We start from the raw sequence: 25,765 nt of genomic DNA, 5'->3' as shown, positions 1-25,765 counted from the left end.
TCAGATGTGAGACCCTGCTCATTGCACCATCAGGATTCAAGCAAACCGGGCCGAAGACGGCTGTAATGCCAGAAACCGGTCCCCGGGAGCTTGTTTCCTTCCCAGTGTAAGAATTGGCTTTTGTAGTTTGGTTTGCCCTGTTCCCATCATGCACTGGGACAGGAACAGACTAATTTGCATACAGCCAGGTTCTGAAACTGGGATGGTGCAGTGAGCTAAAAAACGGTGTTGGATCTAGCCCTGATCTCTTGACTGGGTGAGAGCTTTCTGCTTAATTCAGAGACTCTGTCCCTCACCACCCCTTGTTGTAAATATTTTTGTCCACCCTAAGCGTGGAAGGGTATTCTCAGATGTGAGACCCTTGCTCATTGCACCATCAGGATTCAAGCAAACCGGGCCGAAGACGGCTGTAATGCCAGAAACCGGTCCCCGGGAGCTTGTTTCCTTCCCAGTGTAAGAATTGGCTTTTGTAGTTTGGTTTGCCCTGTTCCCATCATGCACTGGGACAGGAACAGACTAATTTGCATACAGCCAGGTTCTGAAACTGGGATGGTGCAGTGAGCTAAAAAACGGTGTTGGATCTAGCCCTGATCTCTTGACTGGGTGAGAGCTTTCTGCTTAATTCAGAGACTCTGTCCCTCACCACCCCTTGTTGTTAATATTTTTGTCCACCCTAAGCGTGGAAGGGTATTCTCAGATGTGAGACCCTTGCTCATTGCACCATCAGGATTCAAGCAAACCGGGCCGAAGACGGCTGTAATGCCAGAAACCGGTCCCCGGGAGCTTGTTTCCTTCCCAGTGTAAGAATTGGCTTTTGTAGTTTGGTTTGCCCTGTTCCCATCATGCACTGGGACAGGAACAGACTAATTTGCATACAGCCAGGTTCTGAAACTGGGATGGTGCAGTGAGCTAAAAAACGGTGTTGGATCTAGCCCTGATCTCTTGACTGGGTGAGAGCTTTCTGCTTAATTCAGAGACTCTGTCCCTCACCACCCCTTGTTGTAAATATTTTTGTCCACCCTAAGCGTGGAAGGGTATTCTCAGATGTGAGACCCTTGCTCATTGCACCATCAGGATTCAAGCAAACCGGGCCGAAGACGGCTGTAATGCCAGAAACCGGTCCCCGGGAGCTTGTTTCCTTCCCAGTGTAAGAATTGGCTTTTGTAGTTTGGTTTGCCCTGTTCCCATCATGCACTGGGACAGGAACAGACTAATTTGCATACAGCCAGGTTCTGAAACTGGGATGGTGCAGTGAGCTAAAAAACGGTGTTGGATCTAGCCCTGATCTCTTGACTGGGTGAGAGCTTTCTGCTTAATTCAGAGACTCTGTCCCTCACCACCCCTTGTTGTAAATATTTTTGTCCACCCTAAGCGTGGAAGGGTATTCTCAGATGTGAGACCCTTGCTCATTGCACCATCAGGATTCAAGCAAACCGGGCCGAAGACGGCTGTAATGCCAGAAACCGGTCCCCGGGAGCTTGTTTCCTTCCCAGTGTAAGAATTGGCTTTTGTAGTTTGGTTTGCCCTGTTCCCATCATGCACTGGGACAGGAACAGACTAATTTGCATACAGCCAGGTTTTGAAACTGGGATGGTGCAGTGAGCTAAAAAACGGTGTTGGATCTAGCCCTGATCTCTTGACTGGGTGAGAGCTTTCTGCTTAATTCAGAGACTCTGTCCCTCACCACCCCTTGTTGTAAATATTTTTGTCCACCCTAAGCGTGGAAGGGTATTCTCAGATGTGAGACCCTTGCTCATTGCACCATCAGGATTCAAGCAAACCGGGCCGAAGACGGCTGCAATGCCAGAAACTGGTCCCCGGGAGCTTGTTTCCTTCCCAGTGTAAGAATTGGCTTTTGTAGTTTGGTTTGCCCTGTTCCCATCATGCACTGGGACAGGAACAGACTAATTTGCATACAGCCAGGTTCTGAAACTGGGATGGTGCAGTGAGCTAAAAAACGGTGTTGGATCTAGCCCTGATCTCTTGACTGGGTGAGAGCTTTCTGCTTAATTCAGAGACTCTGTCCCTCACCACCCCTTGTTGTAAATATTTTTGTCCACCCTAAGCGTGGAAGGGTATTCTCAGATGTGAGACCCTTGCTCATTGCACCATCAGGATTCAAGCAAACCGGGCCGAAGACGGCTGTAATGCCAGAAACCGGTCCCCGGGAGCTTGTTTCCTTCCCAGTGTAAGAATTGGCTTTTGTAGTTTGGTTTGCCCTGTTCCCATCATGCACTGGGACAGGAACAGACTAATTTGCATACAGCCAGGTTCTGAAACTGGGATGGTGCAGTGAGCTAAAAAACGGTGTTGGATCTAGCCCTGATCTCTTGACTGGGTGAGAGCTTTCTGCTTAATTCAGAGACTCTGTCCCTCACCACCCCTTGTTGTAAATATTTTTGTCCACCCTAAGCGTGGAAGGGTATTCTCAGATGTGAGACCCTTGCTCATTGCACCATCAGGATTCAAGCAAACCGGGCCGAAGACGGCTGTAATGCCAGAAACCGGTCCCCGGGAGCTTGTTTCCTTCCCAGTGTAAGAATTGGCTTTTGTAGTTTGGTTTGCCCTGTTCCCATCATGCACTGGGACAGGAACAGACTAATTTGCATACAGCCAGGTTCTGAAACTGGGATGGTGCAGTGAGCTAAAAAACGGTGTTGGATCTAGCCCTGATCTCTTGACTGGGTGAGAGCTTTCTGCTTAATTCAGAGACTCTGTCCCTCACCACCCCTTGTTGTAAATATTTTTGTCCACCCTAAGCGTGGAAGGGTATTCTCAGATGTGAGACCCTTGCTCATTGCACCATCAGGATTCAAGCAAACCGGGCCAAAGACGGCTGTAATGCCAGAAACCGGTCCCCGGGAGCTTGTTTCCTTCCCAGTGTAAGAATTGGCTTTTGTAGTTTGGTTTGCCCTGTTCCCATCATGCACTGGGACAGGAACAGACTAATTTGCATACAGCCAGGTTTTAAAACTGGGATGGTGCAGTGAGCTAAAAAAACGGTGTTGGATCTAGCCCTGATCTCTTGACTGGGTGAGAGCTTTCTGCTTAATTCAGAGACTCTGTCCCTCACCACCCCTTGTTGTAAATATTTTTGTCCACCCTAAGCGTGGAAGGGTATTCTCAGATGTGAGACCCTTGCTCATTGCACCATCAGGATTCAAGCAAACCGGGCCGAAGACGGCTGCAATGCCAGAAACCGGTCCCCGGGAGCTTGTTTCCTTCCCAGTGTAAGAATTGGCTTTTGTAGTTTGGTTTGCCCTGTTCCCATCATGCACTGGGACAGGAACAGACTAATTTGCATACAGCCAGGTTCTGAAACTGGGATGGTGCAGTGAGCTAAAAAACGGTGTTGGATCTAGCCCTGATCTCTTGACTGGGTGAGAGCTTTCTGCTTAATTCAGAGACTCTGTCCCTCACCACCCCTTGTTGTAAATATTTTTGTCCACCCTAAGCGTGGAAGGGTATTCTCAGATGTGAGACCCTTGCTCATTGCACCATCAGGATTCAAGCAAACCGGGCCGAAGACGGCTGTAATGCCAGAAACCGGTCCCCGGGAGCTTGTTTCCTTCCCAGTGTAAGAATTGGCTTTTGTAGTTTGGTTTGCCCTGTTCCCATCATGCACTGGGACAGGAACAGACTAATTTGCATACAGCCAGGTTCTGAAACTGGGATGGTGCAGTGAGCTAAAAAACGGTGTTGGATCTAGCCCTGATCTCTTGACTGGGTGAGAGCTTTCTGCTTAATTCAGAGACTCTGTCCCTCACCACCCCTTGTTGTAAATATTTTTGTCCACCCTAAGCGTGGAAGGGTATTCTCAGATGTGAGACCCTTGCTCATTGCACCATCAGGATTCAAGCAAACCGGGCCGAAGACGGCTGTAATGCCAGAAACCGGTCCCCGGGAGCTTGTTTCCTTCCCAGTGTAAGAATTGGCTTTTGTAGTTTGGTTTGCCCTGTTCCCATCATGCACTGGGACAGGAACAGACTAATTTGCATACAGCCAGGTTCTGAAACTGGGATGGTGCAGTGAGCTAAAAAACGGTGTTGGATCTAGCCCTGATCTCTTGACTGGGTGAGAGCTTTCTGCTTAATTCAGAGACTCTGTCCCTCACCACCCCTTGTTGTAAATATTTTTGTCCACCCTAAGCGTGGAAGGGTATTCTCAGATGTGAGACCCTTGCTCATTGCACCATCAGGATTCAAGCAAACCGGGCCGAAGACGGCTGTAATGCCAGAAACCGGTCCCCGGGAGCTTGTTTCCTTCCCAGTGTAAGAATTGGCTTTTGTAGTTTGGTTTGCCCTGTTCCCATCATGCACTGGGACAGGAACAGACTAATTTGCATACAGCCAGGTTTTGAAACTGGGATGGTGCAGTGAGCTAAAAAACGGTGTTGGATCTAGCCCTGATCTCTTGACTGGGTGAGAGCTTTCTGCTTAATTCAGAGACTCTGTCCCTCACCACCCCTTGTTGTAAATATTTTTGTCCACCCTAAGCGTGGAAGGGTATTCTCAGATGTGAGACCCTTGCTCATTGCACCATCAGGATTCAAGCAAACCGGGCCGAAGACGGCTGCAATGCCAGAAACCGGTCCCCGGGAGCTTGTTTCCTTCCCAGTGTAAGAATTGGCTTTTGTAGTTTGGTTTGCCCTGTTCCCATCATGCACTGGGACAGGAACAGACTAATTTGCATACAGCCAGGTTCTGAAACTGGGATGGTGCAGTGAGCTAAAAAACGGTGTTGGATCTAGCCCTGATCTCTTGACTGGGTGAGAGCTTTCTGCTTAATTCAGAGACTCTGTCCCTCACCACCCCTTGTTGTAAATATTTTTGTCCACCCTAAGCGTGGAAGGGTATTCTCAGATGTGAGACCCTTGCTCATTGCACCATCAGGATTCAAGCAAACCGGGCCGAAGACAGCTGTAATGCCAGAAACCAGTCCCCGGGAGCTTGTTTCCTTCCCAGTGTAAGAATTGGCTTTTGTAGTTTGGTTTGCCCTGTTCCCATCATGCACTGGGACAGGAACAGACTAATTTGCATACAGCCAGGTTCTGAAACTGGGATGGTGCAGTGAGCTAAAAAACGGTGTTGGATCTAGCCCTGATCTCTTGACTGGGTGAGAGCTTTCTGCTTAATTCAGAGACTCTGTCCCTCACCACCCCTTGTTGTAAATATTTTTGTCCACCCTAAGCGTGGAAGGGTATTCTCAGATGTGAGACCCTTGCTCATTGCACCATCAGGATTCAAGCAAACCGGGCCGAAGACGGCTGTAATGCCAGAAACCGGTCCCCGGGAGCTTGTTTCCTTCCCAGTGTAAGAATTGGCTTTTGTAGTTTGGTTTGCCCTGTTCCCATCATGCACTGGGACAGGAACAGACTAATTTGCATACAGCCAGGTTCTGAAACTGGGATGGTGCAGTGAGCTAAAAAACGGTGTTGGATCTAGCCCTGATCTCTTGACTGGGTGAGAGCTTTCTGCTTAATTCAGAGACTCTGTCCCTCACCACCCCTTGTTGTAAATATTAGAGAAAAAGCCTCATGCAATTTTACTCTTTGAAGTTACCAGATGGTAAACTTGGTTCTTGGTTTTTTCCATCAACTGGAAAACTGGTATGTGGAAACACCGGACCAGTGGTGATCAGGCGTGGCTATATCGCCAGGTGGGATACCTTTCCATCTGACTCTTAAGGAGGGCCTATGAGGTTAAACTCAATTTACATCTGGTGCGATTTCATTGGTCTGCTTACGGGACAAGCCATAGTGAATAATATGCCGTCATAAAGGGGCAGTAGGCCCATTGTCAAATGTTGGAGTCAAATCTAAAATGTCTGATTCAATTTATGATAGTTCATTTTAGAATGTGTATGAGGGCATTAGCAGTTTCTTACTAGATCAATGGACTTGAAATAAAACCATGTGAAAGACTTCTGTGCATTTTTTGCTGTACATTAATAAGAGTTCAAGGATAGGAACGTGTTTTTGGTGTGTGCAGAATGGTATTGCTCCGTGGTAGGTGAGTGCAACCCGTCTGCAGGCTCGTCTTTGTGTTGAGAATTTTTTTTCCTGTCCCATGTTTTTCAAGGAAGATGCTGTGGGTGATCAAGTGTGTCTGACATCACGCTGCTATATTATTAAATTGTCGTTTTTTTGGTTTTAAATAAGTTTTAATTGAAACATTTCAGTAACTTGGGTATTCGACAACGGTTACTGTTATTCATTTATAGTTAATGTTAAATGGCTGATTGAAAGTATGCTGGTCATTTTGTTTTACAGGAAAGCTTTTTGCATCATATTTTGCAGGCTCCTGCTAGCACGTTTCAACCATTGGTTCTCGATTCCTGTCCAGAAAGCGAGCCAGTCTTCGTCACTCCTAATCAAACTGTCACAATTGATCCCGACCCCATTTTTCAGGATCCTCTTACTGTCGTGGAGGCTGCAATGAATGAAGTTGATCAAGTTTGGGAAGAACTTTTGTCCATTCCTGAGCTACAGGTAACTTAATTTCCATGAATATAAAATAAAAATGTCCACCATTCATCTTGACACTTCTGTAAATTTGATTCTGATGGATGCTTCTACCTGCAGATTACTTACCTCTTGAATAATCCCAGGCGTCAGACTGCACCCGGAAACTTCAGAGCTCTCAAAGCATGTAGGGGTCATTGACACCATGTCGGCACTGACACCGGATGTGACATCGGGCAACATTAAAGAGTCCATATAGCGCTCATCATGGCATATCAATGTCTGTCCCCTTATTTGCTGCACCTTGGGCACTGATCCAAAGCTCACTCTTCTAAAGTTTTCATGCCTCAGCGCTTCAACATTCTTCTGGCTTTTTCAATTTTGTGCAGTGCTAAATGATATCTCCCCCAAAGTGCTCAGGCTTTAGGCCCTCTAGGTACTGAGAGGGACAGATGTCTATCACAGACCCTCACTCTATCTGCCTGCTTTTGGACCATGATGCCAAGTCAAGCAAGTCCTGCCGAAGTATGCATGCTAGAGCAATTAAAGAGAGGTAGAACAAGCTTTTCATGGTGCAGGTTCAGGAGGACAAACTTGGCCGGCATCGTTCTTAGGCCTGCTCGAGTTCACTGATGTCATGCAGGGAGGACCTGGCCTGGCAGTTTGGGCTGGACTGTTCCCATTGGACGCAGGGTCAAGACTGATTTGCATATGGCTGGGTCCAAACTGGAATGGCATGGTGAGCAAAAAAACGATGGATTTAGGCCCAGATCTCTGTACTGGGGTGAATGGATGACATTGTTCTGCATTCTTTCCATCAATTTCTTTTTTGCATTTGTCACCGAGTGGGACTGGTATGCCCAGACGTGTGTCCTGTGCTCTCCATGCCACTGGAGTCAAGCCATCCTGGCTGATGGAGGCTGAAAGCCCGAAACCGGTCTTAGGGTGCTTGTTTCCAGTCCAGGGAGGACCTGGCCTGGCAGTTTAGGCTGGACTGTTCCCATTGGGCGCAGGGTCAAGACTGATTTGCATATGGCTGGGTCCAAATTGGACTGGCATGGTGAGCAAAAAAAACGATGGATTTAGGCCCAGATCTTTGTACTGGGGTGAATGTATGACATTGGTCTGCATTCTGTCCCTCACCTATTGTTTATGCATGCTTTGTGCCATCTAACTCCCAAAGGATAGTCATCCTCTGAACTAGAGTTGGAGTTCTTACAGCCCTATGAACCGGCTGATTATACACTCTCCCCCCTCCACCCGACTCTGCCCCCAGAGCCACAGGCCGCACCAGTCCAACTCGATAGGTTCTTTGTGCTCTTGCCAGCATTTCCAACTTTCCCACCTCCTGGGTCAGATCCAGGGGCATTTCTCAACGCTATGTTCAGACTTGTCTCCAGGGTGCAGACCCCTGTGGCATCCTCTCAGGGCCCATGGGATGCGACCTCGTGGCATTTCTATGTTTGTTCCATTTGCATTGGTCCTGGTGTTATTCAACCCGATCTGTCAGCCTCTGGCGCCATACCGCATCACTTCTGCTCTCTAGTGCAGCACTATATAGCTCAGCTGACAGCACCGGTCATAGCTCTAGCTTCGAGGCTGCAGATGCCATCTCCTCTGCTTTCCCGGCCACTGCTGGTGCCAATCTCGGTGCCTCTGCCACTGTAGGGCCCTTAAGATTAAGACCCAGTGCATCCTTCAGAAGAGCATGGGTCCAGATGAGAGACTTAGAGGCTTTTTAAGGAATAGAGATACAACAAAGAAGTGGTTCTTTCATATGGTCAGCCCTTATACAAGTCTTTTGGGGCAGACATATACCTCCTTAGTATGCATGAGGCTAGACTGAATCTGGACACTATGGTCTCAGCGCTAGAGTTTACTGGCCTTACTTTTACAAGTGGATTTTCATTCTGGCCTTCCTCCTCTGGAGGTCACATCCTTCCATCCTGTGGTACGAAAAGCTGCAGAGGTGTTTGAACTTCCCCTCCAATTGACTGAGGTGAAGGCAAATATCGTAATTGAGGTTCTGCAGTGTTAAGTGCTCTTTTATGAACTACTCCTACTTTTTAATGATTCTCTGCTAGAACTGGTGCTTGCATTCTGAGAGAAACCTTTTTCCTGCAGCTGTAAGTAAGGTTAGTGGCAAGATATTTTCGACCTGCCCCTTATGATTCTGCCCTCCTGTCAGCTCATTCAAAGCCTGAACGTTTGGTGATTCAGGCATCTTGCTCTTTAGGCAAGTTTTGAAACCCTTTGCTACTAACCCCTCTGACATGGGATCCAAGTGCCTAGAAGCATAGGGAAAGAAAATCTTCTTGGCTGAGAGCATGGCTCTCGAGTCCCTGAACACATTGTGCCATCTTGCCATGTATACACATGCTCTGTAGGGCAGGGCTCAGTTCGTAATGTCTCATGTTCCTGCATCCCTCAGATGGCATTTTACTTAGGTTGTCCGAAAATGGTAGTATGTCCCCTGGCATTTAAATAAATCCGGACTGAACACTGCCAATTTGGTGACTTGGGCCTTGGGTCATTTATCGTAGGCCGCCGGCCTGCTTGGTTACGTGCACCAAGTGTTTTCCTCTGACATGCAGGCTACCCTTTCGTATCTTCCCTGCATGGCACCTGCCTCTTCAGTGATCAAGCGAGTTAGGCTTTCGAACACTTCATGGCTAGCAGGGCGGCAGCTAAGTTCAACAGGCAGCTTCATAGCTTCGAAGACTTTCCCTGGGGCTTCAATTTCAGCCAGTGACAGGCTCGGTTCCAGTAACAGCAGCCTCAAAATCCCCTCTTCAGACGGAAAGAGGCAAAACTAAAGGAAGAGTTACTCTGCACTCTATTATTTCCTTCTCCTCATCTTCATTTTTATTTGAAAGTTCAAAATGTTGACCCTAGCTCAGGTCCAGCTAGTGTTGGAAATGGGAGACTGCATTGTGTCACTCGATTTGCAGGACGTTATTTCATGTTTCAATCCTGCAGTTGCAGCGGAAATACCTGCATTTTGTGGTGGGTTCCACGCACTACCAGTTTACAGTAGTTCTGTTCAGCTTGACATTGGCACCTCATTTCTTTGCCAAGGTGAGGGCTTTGGTTGTGTACATCTTGGATAGTCGTGGATCCCGTTATTCTCGTACCTGGACTTCTGGCTGATCGAGTACGGATTGCCAGAGATGGCAGTGCACCATTTACAGTCAACAGCTACCTTGATGTTTGTAGGAAAGTGCCCCTTTTTGTATCTGGACCCTGCACTTTTTGCTCCAAATGCTGATGGTTATGACTCCGATAGTGCACTGGAGTCTGCTGCCCAGACCCTACCAACCTGTGCTCTGTCCTAAAGATGGTATGTTTCACTTGGTAATCCCAAATTGTGAAAAGGTTTACCCCCTTATAAGTCCCTAATATATGGTACCAGGGGTACCCAGGGCTGCAGTACGGTGGTTTTATGCCACGCTAGGCAACCCATGAAATCTACTGACAGCAGGCCTGCCATTGCAGATTTCAGCAGTGGTGCAAACTGATCGAACTCCACTGTGCTTTCACCATGTGTTGCAAAGTCACCTAAACTGCTGTTATTGTATGTAAGGCACCCCAACAGTAGACCTACTCAGCCCAGGAGGCAGGGTCCATTATATTAAATGTGTGGACATATAAGTGCAAACCTGTTTGTCCCTATATTGGCATTCCCAATTGAAAACTGCTATATATGTTAGTGGTCCATAGGATAACGTGCTGCCAACCGGGCACTCTCGAGATTGGCAGCTTCTTTATGGTACCACTAAAATCTGTCTTGTTTGGTATCAAACAAAGTGCCTTCTCATCGTGACATGGTTCTCATGTCCTGGGTGACGTGGCCTGCATCCCGGTGGCATCTTGGAGGTTAACCCCTGGTTGCACCCAGCTGTACTGTGCTCTGGCTGACAAGCAATGTTGTCCCTACTCTGCTGCTGCAAGGCGGGATTCTGACCTCTTGCCAGGCAGTGTGATCACTCCCAGGAGTCAGAAACAAAGGCTGGGCCGGAAGAAGGCCACACCTTCCTCCTCCCCAGCTGGCTAGTGAAGGAACAGTGAGTTTCAAAGGCTGTACTGCCTCTGATCTGCTTCTGAGCTGTTCCCCTGAGGAGGAAACTGCCATTTGCTTCCCCTAGGGATGCTTGCACCCAGGTAAGGAGGGAAAGTAGCTCTGCAGGAGGTGTACACCTCAAGAAGTCGGGCCACACCTCTGGGGTGGACAGCCTGGTCTGTACACCTGAAATTACATTCTGCCATCTTTAGGAGGGCAGAAATGGTGGGTTCTGGATAGAAAAGGTGACCTACAGTACCGGATGTGGACACCTCTGGGGCAGACTCGCTTCATGAACTAGTTACTAATTGGCTACTAGCTCCCACACCTCTTATTCCCCTAAGTCTAGGATTTAAGGGCTCCCCTCCCCCGATACCAGAACCTCAGTTCTGAACAACTTACTTCAAAGAAAGACCAAGAGGAGAGCCCTGTCGCCGACAACAGGACTTTGCCCACCAGCACATAGCAAAAGAGGGATACTTTGTTCCTGAGGCAACAGACTTTGAACTGAGTGAACGACTCTCGTCCTTGGCTAAAACTCAACACTTCTGAAGAGAGGGACTCTTGTGGAAGCCAGAAGCACCCTGAGTCTCCCCTGGACTAGTGGCACTAGTCCTCTGCAACAACTAGCTCCCACACCTCTTATTCCCCTAAGTCTAGGATTTAAGGGCTCCCCTCCCCCGATACCAGAACCTCAGTTCTGAACAACTTACTTCAAAGAAAGACCAAGAGGAGAGCCCTGTCGCCGACAACAGGACTTTGCCCACCAGCACATAGCAAAAGAGGGATACTTTGTTCCTGAGACAACAGACTTTGAACTGAGTGAACGACTCTCGTCCTTGGCTAAAACTCAACACTTCTGAAGAGAGGGACTCTTGTGGAAGCCAGAAGCACCCTGAGTCTCCCCTGGACTAGTGGCACTAGTCCTCTGCAACCTGCAGGTAAAAACACTTGCCGGATCCAAAGAATCACTGGTGCTCCAGATATAAAGAATCGCTGGCCATCGAGCCCTTGAAGGGTTTGCCCAAATCCAGGTGGTCCAGTGCATTGTGGGAGTTGTAGTATCACTTGCCCAAAGTTTCAGGTTGCTACATTACATCTCATCCCAGAGAGGGTGTGTGGTGGGCTTTGTCAAGGGCTTTTTTGTTGCCTTGTCTGTGATCCAAAGGGCGTGACTAATATTAATGTATATCCTCATCTCCCTACTGTCTTCTCCCCTTTTTGAAGGGGTCTCCATGCCTGTCCGCCATTCACACTTTTTTACTTTTCAAACTAGTGTTACAAACCAGAGCTGCTTACCCCCTTTCACCTGAGTCAGTTCATCATCCTTCCATCTCTTTATGATATGCCCCATCCAACAAAGGAGGAGAAGTGACTGCATTGCCTGGATCAGTTTCTATGTTGACAGCACAAGAGACTTCAGAGTAGATGATAAGCTCTTTGTTAGGAACTGTGGCAGTAGAAAAGACAAAGCGGTCCAGAAGCAGTCAGCATTCTGCTGGATAAGTCTTTGTACCAAGATGTGCAACGCCTTTGCTAAAAAGAAACTGCCTGGGGGAATTAGGGCTCATTTGACTAGGGCCAAGTCAGCATTTTTAGCTCATGCAAGTGGGGTTCCTGTTACGGAGATGTTCAAGGCAATCACATGCGTTTTCTTACACACCCTTTCTATGCACTATACTTTGGACTCAGAGGTGCATGGGAAAGAGCATTATGCCAGATCTGTGCTGCAAGATTTCCTCATCTAATCATCCATCGACCCAACTCGGTTCAGTACTGCTTGAAAATCTTTTCAACAGTTGAGGAATCTACAGGTAGCAGCTTCCATCAGAAGGAAGCTTTGCTTACTACGGTAATGATCTTTTTGCTGGATACTCCATATACCTGCATACTCCTCACCAATCCACCCACTTCTCCACTGATGCATGGTTATGCTGAGACAGTTTAATAAGGGTGCTATTAGTGTAATGCACTGCACTTTATTCAATGGATGTTGCTCAATCTATTCGTCTGAAGGCAGCAAAAACAGATGGAAACTAGCGTTGGTACACTGTGGGTGGGTGGGTGCTATATGAACTTGGCGCCGCCGCCAATGTGGAGTCCGCTCCCCCTATCGACATTGAGAGCATTGAAGTGTTTGGATCCAGTCTGACGCCTGGGATTATTTAACAGGTGAGGAATCTGGAGTTTGATAGAGTATCAACCAGAGCAAATATTACTGGAGGTAAGTAACTTTTTCTTAGAATTGCTGTGAACGACTAGCTCATCATTCTTGATCTTACCACGTATGTCACTGCTTCACATATCGGGTAGTTTTGTAGTGCATTGTTCCTGCAGTCCTGGAAACATTCAAAGCTGATGCTGCAATGGTTGGCCATCACATTCGTTCTCCAGGAAAACTTGATTAGGTCAACTGCCATGTAGTAACACGTGTTCCCAGGCATAGGATTATATTTTACGTTGCCTGTTTTGACTATCCGACAGATTTAGAACGTAGGCCTTTTGACATTTTCCAGGTGTTTCACATTAAGAATTTTTATTAGTGAAAGCAAGAATTCTCAAAGCCATACAGTTTAGGGTCAAAAAACAGTCTTTATTAGATAATTTCGTTTTTGTGTTAAACATCGACTTTCAGTAGGGCCTTCTACATATTTTCTTTGCCATTTCCATTTATGACAATCTGTGTTGATTTAAGCCTACTTTAGTGTGTTGTCTTTCTAGGATTTCTTTTACCTTCCACGTTTTCTTTCAGAAATTACTTTCATCTTTTTAACATATGGTGAATTTCTGTTTAGGACTTTTTTTTAATTTTTGAGAGTTGTGGGCACCACAAAGCTGCACATCCTAACGGCCACAAGAGAAGATTGCTCTGCCAGCCAAGACTAAATAGCAGATATTTTTGAACCATTGGCTGGCCATCTGAAAACTCATCGCTGTACTGCTTGCACATCATCCAGACCTGCCTGAAGATGAACCCAGCAGAGGCAGAGTTCCTTTTATTTGCCTACAACAATGAACAGGACACAGTACAAACCTAGCTCAATGACATGAACCATGATCATTTTAAACCCCACCATTCACGAATGCCAAGTCATTCACCCTATGTAAAAGGAACAAATGATGGACGGAATGCTGAACAATGTGAACATTCACCCTCAGTTACAAAAACCTGGGTTAAATCGATTGTTCTTTTGCTTACCATGCCACCCCAGTTTGACCCAACCATATGCAAACGAGTCTTCACCCTGTTCCCTACGGTAATAGGCCAGCCCGAACTGTAGAGCCAGGTCCTCTCGAAACCGGTCCCAGGATACTTATTTCTGGTCCAGGGAGTACCTGGCTTTGCAGGTCGTACTGGACTGTTCCCATGAGGAACAGGGTCAAGACTGATTTTCATATGGCTGAGTCCAAAACTTGGGTGGCGTGGTGAGCAAGCCCAGATCTTTGTGACTGGGATTAATGGTTACATTGTTCAGCATTCCGTACATCATTTGTCACTTTTGCTTAAGTCAATCACCCCAGACACCAACTTCACTCTGAAGGAACACAGTGCCAAAAAAGCAAAGGTTTCCTAGTACTAGCTATGTCTTCTAAAGAAAGTCAACCCGATTGCAAATCTGCTGTTCAAGCCCTCATACTCCTACATCTGAATAGTGGTAAAGCTTTTCCTTTAACTTGTGCATCATTAGCCCTGCAGGAACTCTCAGAGTGGCTACTGACATGGTGGCTGAAAAGGAGTTGGCTGGCTAGGGCACTACCTTTTTCTCACATATATTGTGCCTCTGTGGCTCAAAGCACCTGATAGAAAGAACACTCAGTAGAACAGACTAGTTTGATGGGAGGACACACTTAAACAATGTTAGACGAGATGGGCAACACAGCAATCACCAATTTGATGAGTTGCAGGGGCCAGGAAGTTGTAAGAGCAGCAGCAGAAGTAAGGAGAGTCGCAAGATAACATAGGAGCCACACTAATCAAAGAAATGTAAACAAACTTAGACTATTGATCAGAAAATAGATACCTCAACCACCCACGAGACAAGACCAGTTAAAGGAGTGACTTGATAAACATAACATTCGTCTGACTGCGGCAGAAACATGAATATCAGACATTAAAGTACTGGTTCAGTGCAGAGACACCCACTTATGCAAGAAAGGGCCAAACATAGGGCAGCTGAGCCCTGCTTGCTTCTGTAAGCGGTATGTAAAGAGCTTAATGCACAGAGGGACGATGTAGATGTGATAGGAGTACCTACCTGGGCTTGATGGGATATAGCAAGAAGGGGCGGGGCTATTCTACATAACACCCCTGTAACAAATATAGAATGTAATACTCTCCTCCCACTTACACTTGGAAAAACCTTCCATAAATAAGCAATGGAAACTAAACTTTTGGGTGATCTTTTCCCAAATGGGATATACATGGATCTGGCTTAAAGTGTTCCATATTGCAATGAATTGATGGAAAATTACACCTCTGTAACTCATCCTGCTGCTGCTTCTGGGGATCGCTACAGTTCTTTGTTAGATCAGGAGTCCGTTTCCGGTGTATTAAATTGCTATATAAGATATCATTGGCTGTAATTGTACTTAATTTAAGACCGATTTATTGGGCTGCTAAACTATTGTGCTACTGTTCATTTAAATATCCTTACCATACTAATTTAGATGATGTGTAATATATTTCATCATCGAATGCTTGCGACCAGGAATGTACTTTGTTTCTTGGTGTCTTCATTGCACGTTGTTATGTTGTTACTGTATGGAGACTTCCATTCATTTCGAAGTCTATTCTTACTTGTGGGAAGGTTATTAGTTAGTTTTACTGCCATCTGAAGGAAAATGACTCTGAAAACTTAGATGTATCATTTCAGTTTATGTTACATACTATCAAACTCTGGAGTTAAAGGAAGCTAATGCAGTTTTTATCCTTTCTTTACATAGGCTTGCTTTTCAAAAATAGGGATTTCACATGCGCATGACACATTTGTTTGTTGTTTGATAAGAGCACATGGGTAAACTATTCTAATCTGTCATTTGGAAAGAACATGATCTTCCTCGTGGTAATGAAGATGAAGTGCGTGTACAGCAGTTTGTTTTCAGTCATTCTTTGAGTAGCTGTAGGACGTCAGAGAAACATAAAGTATTCCTTCCCAGAAAGACGCCTGTCCGAGCACTTTTAATTAATCCAGCTTTAGTGATTGGTTAATCGGTTCTGCATTAAATAAGTATACATAATTTATGTTCTCCAGAATCTTAAATTGTACATCCTGAAAAGAGGCCAGTAGATGGCAGTGTTTGAGGCTAAGGCTTATTTCATGCTTCTTTAGGTCATGTGTTGGCTTCAGTAACGCATCTAACTTAGATCACTCCAGTAAACATTACCCAGCAGGGGTCAACATTGGTGCACTGGACTTTGCTATATTTGTGATCCAAGTTACCTTTCCTGGTGTCCATTTCACTTGATCCAGTCTGCAGAAGACAGACCCTCCATTAATTTCCATGCCAAAGCTGTTAGGTTTTTTACTGCTAAGAGATCCAGATTTATAAATGAAGCTAAATGTTTCCCCTTCTTTTTCTTCTGTATTAATCTTAATATACAAATCTTACGTGAAATTTTGCTCTGAAGGTCTGTGAACTCTACAGCAAGCCACTTTTGCCCTAATTTCCATGTAATCTTACTGCTCCATCCTCTATGGTAGATGATAGATGTTTGCTCTTGGGGTATGTTGCCTTTGGGATTAGTTAGAAATGTACTTTTTTTTCTTTATTACTTCCAGTGGGAGGGATGCCCTTTTCAAATACTTCAGTTGTAGATTTTTTTTAGCGACATGCACTTCTTCTTGTACGTATTGCTCACATTTATTCTATTACAATTAGTATTTTCATCCTGTCTACTAAGAAGATATACTCCTCTTTTTGTGTTTTCCTTTTCTTTTTTTAGTGCCCAGTATTAATAGCTCTATAAGCTTTCCCGAAGTCATTTTAAAAAATGACTTAAAATGATTATGTGTTTCTGCCCACTTTGTTCCATATCAAATACACCACTTCTGAGTCTGTTGGACATAGGTATTTTAGTAGATAGTGAGTTCCTTAAATTCTTTTGGATGCATTTTTATTAATTCTCCTTCTGTGCCATCCATTACTTTCCATGTTGCAACTGTGAAACCATGAAATATAGCTCAAGGTTTGAATAAGTCTCCCCCATACTGTAGCATTTTGACTCTTCTCTTCTTGTGCTGATTGCACCCAACACTAGACTACTTGGGTGTCCATCTAGGCTTTTAAAAAATATAGCACCCAAACATATACAATACAAATACAATAGAAAAAGTAAAGTAGCTAAGGGACAACAACTTTATCAAATCCATGTAGACCATCTGAGATAGTTGTAGCATAAGTGCCTGCCCTCCTTATCCCTTGTATTTAAACACACTGGATGCCCACTGTGTAGAGGATTTTCTATTGGTGAGCCATTTTCTCCAGCCAAGCTTTTCACGTAAAATAAGTTAGATGTGTCCAATGTGATCTATAAGCTGGACACAATCCCAAATCTGCCTCACTCTTCTAGGGGGGATACTCGCCAGTGGGGCTCTGGTACAAGAAATGCTTCTGCATGGTTATTACCTTCTATTTCTGTTCCCTTTGAGATTCTCAAACTTGTTTTACAGGATTCATTCTGGTAGTTTTACCGCCAGTTCCAACAAAATTGGTTTACTAAGGGCATTCCTCCCTTTTTGTGTCTACTCCATCCATTTGTCTTATACATCCCTCCCTAATCTGGCATAAGATCCTATACAGTTATAGAACTGTCTGATCTGCTTAAAATAAGACGTCCAATTGAAATATCTTCCAGTACTATGAAAAGGAAGATCTAGCGTAGGCCAAAAAGCTTTTTTACTTTTTAAGAAAATTATTGTCAATTCAAAGGACACCAATTTTATTTGCTTAAATATGCAGGAGAATTCACAAATTTGCTGTCATGTACACCAGAATAACTCAATATTTATCACGATACATGAGCCATATTAACATCAGGGGTCTTCTTAGAAGAGACTTGGGAGACTCTTACACTGTCATATGCATGGTCCATTTCAGTAATAGAGACAGTGCTAGCCATTAATAGTCATCATTTTGTTTCTGGAGTCATAATACCACATTGCATGATTGTACAATGCCAGATAAGGGCTTTTCTTCGCCTTAGGTCATCTTACGTTTCGTATGTACTCGTGAAGTTGCTTGAGTAGGATAGGAAATGTTTGAGTCCTTGATAATAGTTACATCCATACTAGCAACATCAGTAGCCAGGTATAGGCATCGCATATGTGACAGTTGTAGAACATAAGAGGATCTATCCAGAAAACAAGAAACAGGGCGATCAGCTGTGCAGGTGTCTCTGTGGTGTGCCATCCTGAATTCCCAATTCAGTTGAGATCTAGGATTTGGCTACAAAAAAGGAGTGGCTGATTGTCAAATACTGTCATCCCTGCAGCAGCACGTTTTTCATATTCCTCTATGTAGACCTGCCTCTACAGTTACATGTCAATAGATTGTAAGCAAAAATGCATCTGTGTCACCTTTTGAGCAAGAACCATTCAGTGAGCCTTTCTGTCTGTCTCCTTCATTGTGCACACTTTGAAAGATGATGAATGGTAAATGTAAATTGGTATTTTCGTTGACTTCTGCACTGTTGACATCACTTGAAGATTAGATTTTTTTCTATAATCACAAATATTTACGTTGTTGTGTGGGTGGGTCACATGTCCATTTCAATGATCCTTCCAAAACAATCTAGCCCAAATAAGTTGTTTGCGCAGTGTGATTATTCAGTGTAGAACATTTAACTCAGAGGTTCACTGCTTTTATGCTTTTGAAGTTAACTGGTATCACTGAGGGATAAACTGTGCATCTTGTGTTTGATATATTGTTCTTAATCTGTACTATTTTTTCTTTCATTTAGTGTCTTAATATTGAAAATGATAACCTGGCTAATGTCGACATATTCCCAATTCAAGAAGCCGAGCCACCGGAGACTGACGAGAACTTTTCATTCTACAATCCCATGGGGTTGGTTGGGAAAGAAATTGTTGACTCTGATCCCGTTTTTCAAACAAATTTTGTGGACTCATTCACCAGCACCATGGCAGTAGAAGATGTGACTTATTTGAAAAGTGAACCACTGAACCCCTGTGACGAGGTGTACACCCCTTTCATGGAAGCAGAAGCAAGTGGGAGCATGTCAACCCCAAACAGTAACAATTTGCTCACTGAATTTATGAATGAACCTGTTGACATTTCAGACTTTTCTTTGTGTAAAGCCTTCAATGGAGAGACGTCAGCAGACACACCATCATTTAATGATTCAGATTCAGGCATTTCAGTGAATGAAAGCCCAAACAGAGCTTCTCCGGGGCCTTCTAGCGGTTCATCTCTGTATGGGGATGCCCCTTACAACTACACTGATTCTGAAATGGAAGATATGGACAGTGCTCCACCAAGCGTGGTGCAAAATAACTCTGAAATGCACCCATTACTAATTGCAGAAGATTCAGCCTATCCATCATCACCATCTCAGATGGTAAAGAAGCATCTCTTGGGTGCAAAGTTAAAAAACTCACCAAAAAAAGAAGTTCCAGCTAGTCCTGGTCCGAACAGATCCCCATTTACAAAAGACAAATATACAAGTCGGTTGGAAGCTCGTTTTACAAGAGATTCTGAACGAGCAAAAGTTCTGCAGATACCTTTTTCTGTAGACAATATAATCAACCTTCCAGTCGATGACTTCAATGATCTTATGTCTAAACACCAACTAAATGAAGCCCAGCTTGCACTCATACGCGACATACGCAGAAGAGGCAAAAATAAAGTTGCAGCTCAAAACTGTCGAAAACGGAAACTGGAAAACATTGTCGAGCTGGAGCAAGATTTGGATCAATTAAAAGATGAGAAAGATAAATTGCTTGCTGAAAAAGGAGAGTACAGCAAGAACTTTCAACTTCTGAAAGAGCAGCTGAGTGTCCTATATATTGAGGTCTTCAGCCAACTTCGCGATGAGGATGGCAATCCTTACTCTCCTGCTGAGTACTCCTTGCAGCAAACAAAAGACGGAAATGTATTTCTTGTTCCCAAAACCAGGAAAACCGAAAATAATAGAGACTGATTTTTTATGTGTGCTTTTGGTGCTTGTGAGGTGTTAGGAAGCTGAAAGAGGTTTAAGGGGTAAAATTGTTAAGCAGAGTGAATGAGTATGCCGAAGGGATTGATTTTTCAGACCAAGTGCTTTGTAGTGCTGCACCAGTAGATTTCACTGTGCTGTCAATTGCTTAATACGCATTTATAGAAGATTCTATGCAACACAAGAAATAACAAGGTTAACAGGTGTATGATAAAAACTGAAGTAAACCTACAAATGCAATAAAGTAGTGTGATATGTATGTATGCAAAATCTGTAATCTTTTATATCCGTTAAAAAAAACAGTACTTAAAGGACCATTTTGGTTAGTTGCCGTAAAAGTGTAAATAGCGCAATGCATCTTATTTATATACATTTCCTATCTTTTCTTATATTCAAAGATTTATTAAAGAAAGTTGATCTTTACAAAGCTTTAGCATAATTTCTTGCAAGATATTGTATGTAGAATGTTTCATTTTATATTTGTAAAATTGAAAAAAATGTGTTTTCTTTGTTTTAGTACAGACAGTGGTGCAAATAAAGGAGAAAAGACATTTTTGCCCCATTCATTTTTATTACATTGTTCGGTTCTAGTACGCATATTATCATGACTTGCACAAAAATGCATTGCTATTTTGTTTATTGTTAACTGCTGTTTAACTGTTGTACTAATGTTCCTACTCGACTACACATTAATCCAGAAATAATTGACAATAGACAAGAGCCTCCTGCTTTTGCCAGCTTAGATGAAGAGGGAGTGAATTGTTTCGACAGATTTCGAAGAGTATGTAAAATCCGCAGTAGATGGGTCATTTGGCAAGTAGTGTGGCCTAGTAAAGTTGTTTGGCAATGTAGCCATGGTTTAATTTTAGTATTGTCTGAAGCAGAGCTCATGCCAAAGTAGCTAGATTTTGTATAGTGGTTTCAATCTTCTTTAGCAGCCTACTAGATGGGGGTATGGCAGGAGAGAATTATAAAATGTCTTGTGCATGACATAGTGTTAAGTGGATCAATGTTAGGCACTTGGGAGAGTGGATTTGTTGCTCATGTCATGTGTAGAATTTCGAGTTTTGAAACCTTAAAACCTCTACAGAATTTAGCTCGTCACTTGCCCACCGGTGTGCCTTAAGCTGCCCTGGTAGAGGAAAATGGTAGTGCAAACTTGGTGCATGCTAAGTCCTTCATCCATCTGAAGAGGCCCTGTGGTATCCTGCCTTAGTGAACTAGGATAGAATGTAGAGCTTAGAGTGCATAGGTAGAATGTAGGGCTGAGGTGGAATAATGCTGGTCAGTTACTTCCTGGCAGCTATTGTAGATAGGACGTTTGTCATGTAGAGCTGTATCTTGATAAAGCGCCTGCTCTACCCTATGCTTGAGTACCTTCTTCTTCATATTTGCGAAAATCTTGGGGCCTCACCCAGCCCTGAAGTTGGAAGATTTCCCACCTCTGCGCTGGAGAAGGGGGTGTGAAATGGAGAACTGCTGGCTCCTCGAGTGTCTACACATGTGGAAGAAATGTCCCAACACTTGCCTACTAATCTAGTAACCTCATTGTGTGTTCCAGAACTTGAAGGTACTGTGCTTTACTGTTCTATTTGGGGTTATACCCGTTCCCTGTGGAAGCTGCAGTTTTCCTACCCACTCTCGTGCTCGAACGCCTCTTTCACTTGAGGGTTGACTTGTACAGCTATCTCGTGCTGTTTGCGGGCCTCTGGGATTCTTTTCTTGGGACAGTGGAGCGCTGACGGAGTGCCGACACCTCATCATGTGCGCCCATCCCGTCATTCTTTGTTGTTAGTTGCTGGGGGCAACATGTGGAAGCCTCTTCATGATGGACACTTTAAGAAACGCAGGTACATCATCCTGTGCGCTTTTGTTTGTTGTGGGGCAATGAGGGTGATCCCGTACCGAGCCTTCACAACTCTTCATGTGCTATCGCTGTTTCCTCATGCAGTTTGTTAAGAGCTTCACTTGAGTAAAGCAGGTATTCCTACATTAAGCCACACGCCTATATAGGTGGTTGTACGATGATATGCACACCCTTGCTGCATATCCTCTCACACAGTTTGGTAGTTAAGTTTTATGCCTCCAAAGGCATCCGCCATCCATTTTCCCTTTAACAAACGTAAAGGCTGCTCTTTCGGAATTAAACCTCCATTTTCTATACAGTGATAGTTACACCTTTACTACATATCTTGCATGTGGTTTAGCGGTGATATGAACACCATCATTTACGCTTACTGATCAAATCCTTATCGACATCCAACACGTACAAGTGGTTTAGCAGTGATATGCACACCATTTCAGCATATCAAATTGTTCATTTCAGTGAACTGTGGTGAACTTTGATGATCTTGCGTGTTCTGAACATTTTATTTCCTTAAAGAAATCCTAGTTGGTGTACAAGCCTTTTGCCTTGAAGGCGGGATCATTAAATGATTTTTTTTCAGGTAGATATCGGGTGTTCGCCACACACCAGAGTGATGGTTTGTGTGTAGTCTTGGGTGTAGAAGTCTCACACCGGTATTCTGTTATTTAGGTCCTGGGCTTTTCTCCTGGTATCTAATGACTGTTTTGTTTGTAAGAATGCACAACATTAATCCTCAACCTTTCTTTTTGTCTAATCCTGGGGAACCATCCATTAGGAGAGCTAAGTGGAAGAAAGTTGTTTTGCATTACGCATATATATGTGGTGTCTTACTAATTGCTGAGAGGAAGACCTCTTTATTGCTGCAGTGTTTGGGGCCTGAAGGATAAGAAGGCTTCAAACATTTACCAGACCTAAGTGGTGGAGATACTGACAATCTTAATGAGTTTGACATATGCTTGGCTAAGTTATTCGGTAGAAGTATGCAAAAGGCACAGGAATCGGTTGAGTCTTATGTCACAGACTAGTGTGAGTTGGGTGCTACTTGCAAGTTTGAGGCTTGTTGGAAGAGTGAATACGCAACCAGTTTATGTTGGGTTGCAACATAGAAAGAATTAAAGATGACCTGTGGCAGAAAGACAACCCCAAATTAGATTAGGTTCTGCTGGTGGCCAACTGTATTGAAGACTCTTGTGTGTGTTGAGGTGCTGAAGAAAGATAACGGTGTGCATTGCGCTGAGAAGGTGCAAGCTATAGCTGGGACCTCTACAAAGACATTAAATAATTCCTGTAATAAACCAGGCAATTCCTATTCCGTTGACAGTTGTGGCAAGAAAGGACACTTTGCTAAGTACTGCAAATCATACCAAAAACACCAAACGTGTGAAGTAGGTGGGATTTGATGAGAGTAATGACTGTGTCTGTGAGCATGATGAGTTGCATTGTGGTGAGGTGGTACTTCACAAAAACAAAGACCCCATTGATAGTGTCTTTGTCAATGGCCAGCCTGTCAGTATGCTTGATTTGTGTGCAAAGATATCGCTGGTAACAAATACATTTTATCTAGAGAGACTTAAAGGAAAGGTTCAGTTATTGAGGGCAGACATTAGAACCCTAGCTTTTGGCAGTCAGCTAATAAAGCTATTAGGGTATTTCTGGAATGATCTTGAGTATAAAGGTCGTTTGACCGCAGGTAAGTTTTGTGTCTCGTGTAAAGGAGATAGTATCATAAGTTGGGTTCACCAAAGTGTCCTGGAAGGTTTGTTAGATCCTAGTGGTGAACCCAGCATTATTGAGAAGGAAAGGCCTTCCATGCAGAAGACTTAATCGGAGGTGGAATTTAACAATTTGGGGAGTGAGAATGAAGTCATGAACACATGTTTGCTCAGAGAGTTTGAAGATGTCTTCAGTGAAAAATGAGGTTGCCTCAGTGACTACTCCCATAAGCTCATTCTCAAAGATCAGGGCGTACCAGTGTCCTGCAAGGTACGGGTGTGCCTTTTGACTTTTTTGAGCTTAACAAGTTAAGGTGTAAGGGGATCATTGTTGAAACAGAGACAACTGAGTGTCTTGCACCAGTTATCCTTGTGCGCAAAGTTTCTGGGGAAATAAGACTGTGTGGATATCAGGGGTCTTAATAAGAACATGGTTGCAGGTAAGTATCTGGTCCATAACAGTGCGGAAATGCTTGCATTGCTTGATGGCACTGTGTTTTCTTTCAATCCTAGACCTCAGGGACAAGTATTATTAAATTAGATGACATCTCTGTAAATCAGACTTCTTTTATTACTTCATTTGGTATGTTTCAAATTCACGAGGTTACCTTTTGGGTTAAACTCTGCTGCCCCTGTGTTTCAAAGGGCCATGGAAGATGTCTTGGGTGGTGGTTCTGGGGTGAAGATTTACAGAGACAATGTTTTATTGTTTGGTGCTATGCAAGAGGATCATGATGACAGAGTCAAGCAGGTTCAGGGTAGGGTTAAAGAGAAGGTACGTACATTGAAGGAGAATAAATGCAGGTTTAAGCTCTCCAAGATTGAATATCTTGGTCACAAACTTACCAAGGATGTCATCAGACCTAAGAATCAATTGATGAAAACCATTGAGAGAATTCCCACTCCTAATTGCAGAGATGACTTGATCACTTTTTAAGGTATGGCTAAATATAAATTAACATTTGTACCTAGGTTTGCTAATTGCACGTACACCATGAGAGCACTTTTAAAGAAGAGTGTCCAGTTCTCTTGCTGTCCATGTTGTGATTATGAATTCCAAGTTATCAAGAACGCACTGCGCAATGTTCCCTCTTTGCAAAGCTTCAACACGGGAGACAATCTATCCTAGTTACGGATGCCAGTGCCAAGGGATTGGGTGCAGTCTTCAAGCAATTTAATGAGGAGAGACGGGAAATTAAAATGTTTCTGTCCAGGGCTGTAGTGTTGCCTGAAAATCACTATTCTGTAAATGAGAAGGAGGCTCTTTGTATATACTGGGATATCTGGAAGATCAAGAGGTTTGTCTAGAGTGGAACCTTTGTAGTCAGACCTGATCATAAACCACTAAAGGAAGTCTTCTCTAAAAAAGGATTGGATGCCATTTCCTCTCACATCTGTAAGTGGGTGGTCCCTTTACAGGAGAACGACTTCAGGGTGGAGTATATTCCTGGTATTGAGAACAAAATGGCAGACTGTTTGTCTCCGCTTCTTACTATCCAGACCTAGAGTGAACGTGATTCAAAGGAAGACCTGTGGGACTTGAAGGACTTAAGCGTTTGTGAAATCACTGAAGGGGTGATTAGTGAAGACACTTGGAAAGTTTTGCTAGCTGAAGATATGGTGTTAGAGGGTATTGTGGCATGGTTGGTCCCATAAGAAGGTTGTGGGTGATGAAGTCATGAAATATTGGAATGTGAGTGATGAACTTTCTGTCAAGGATGGCCTTCTCTGCCAAGGCAGGAGATTGGTACCTCTAAGGCAGGTCTGGGGGAAAATTGTCCCGTTTGGACATCAAGAGCACCAGGTGATTTCCCAAACGAAGGAGAGAAATGGCTTGTACTTCGGGTGGCCTGGGATTAACGTGCATGTCGAGAGAGCAGTACAAGATTGGAGTATGTCACCAGCTACAAGGTGTGTAAAACCAGAGTTCAGCCTATGATTGTGAGAGAGAAACCAGTAAACGCCTGGCAGGAGTTACCTCTGGATATATTAGAAACTGTAAGAATGGATAGTATTGTGTTCTAGTCTCAATTGACATGTATTCAAGGTGTTCGGATTTTGCTGTGGCTCAAAAGTGTAGAAACGCGGACATTTATTTAATTCCTTAGTGCTCTGTTTAATAGGGAAGGTTTATCTGAATGCATTTTGACAGACAATGGTATTCAGTTGGAAGTATTTTTGTCTGAAAGCGGTATCAGACATAAAAGGTATTCTCTCTATCATCCCGGGACTAACAGGATGGTGGAGAGGTTTAACATAGTTCTGAAGGAGTCCTTGAAAATAGTAAAAGCTCAGAACAGGGACTGAAGGGCTAGAAATTGTGTAAAGGGGAAACCTGAACTGACTCACTTCTCATTCATTCATTCATTCATTAATAAAATGCCTTTTGAGTTGTTCAGGGGTCGGGATTCGATCACTATGATGTATCCGAGGTGGAAGTTCAATTTTGATGTGAGATATGTCGTCTCGCCAACAAAGGTAAAGGTAT

The 25,765-nt window shown here is 44.0% G+C and overlaps 1 protein-coding gene across 3 annotated transcripts in view; it reads left to right on the top strand.

Moving 5' to 3' along the window:
• Positions 1 to 20,249, top strand: part of NFE2L2 (NFE2 like bZIP transcription factor 2) — a 145,994-nt gene extending 125,745 nt beyond the window's left edge. Inside the window, exons 4-5 of one of the 3 annotated variants that reach the window (XM_086956193.1) lie at positions 6,299 to 6,490; positions 18,484 to 20,249. In XM_086956193.1, coding sequence (XP_086812319.1) covers positions 6,299 to 6,490; positions 18,484 to 19,683 — 1,392 coding nt within the window. In that variant the 3' untranslated portion in view covers positions 19,684 to 20,249. Of the gene's footprint in view, positions 1 to 6,271; positions 6,491 to 18,483 lie in introns of all 3 variants that reach the window. The other 2 variants (XM_086956191.1, XM_086956194.1) reach the window with 2 other exon arrangements.
• Positions 20,250 to 25,765: the final 5,516 nt, after the last annotated feature.

The sequence above is a fragment of the Lissotriton vulgaris genome, chromosome 2_1 (assembly GCF_964263255.1).
Source record: "Lissotriton vulgaris chromosome 2_1, aLisVul1.2, whole genome shotgun sequence".
NCBI classification, from domain to species: Eukaryota; Metazoa; Chordata; class Amphibia; order Caudata; family Salamandridae; genus Lissotriton; species Lissotriton vulgaris.
Note: the sequence above shows the minus strand (reverse complement) of the source record. Positions and strands in the feature narration are given on the sequence as shown.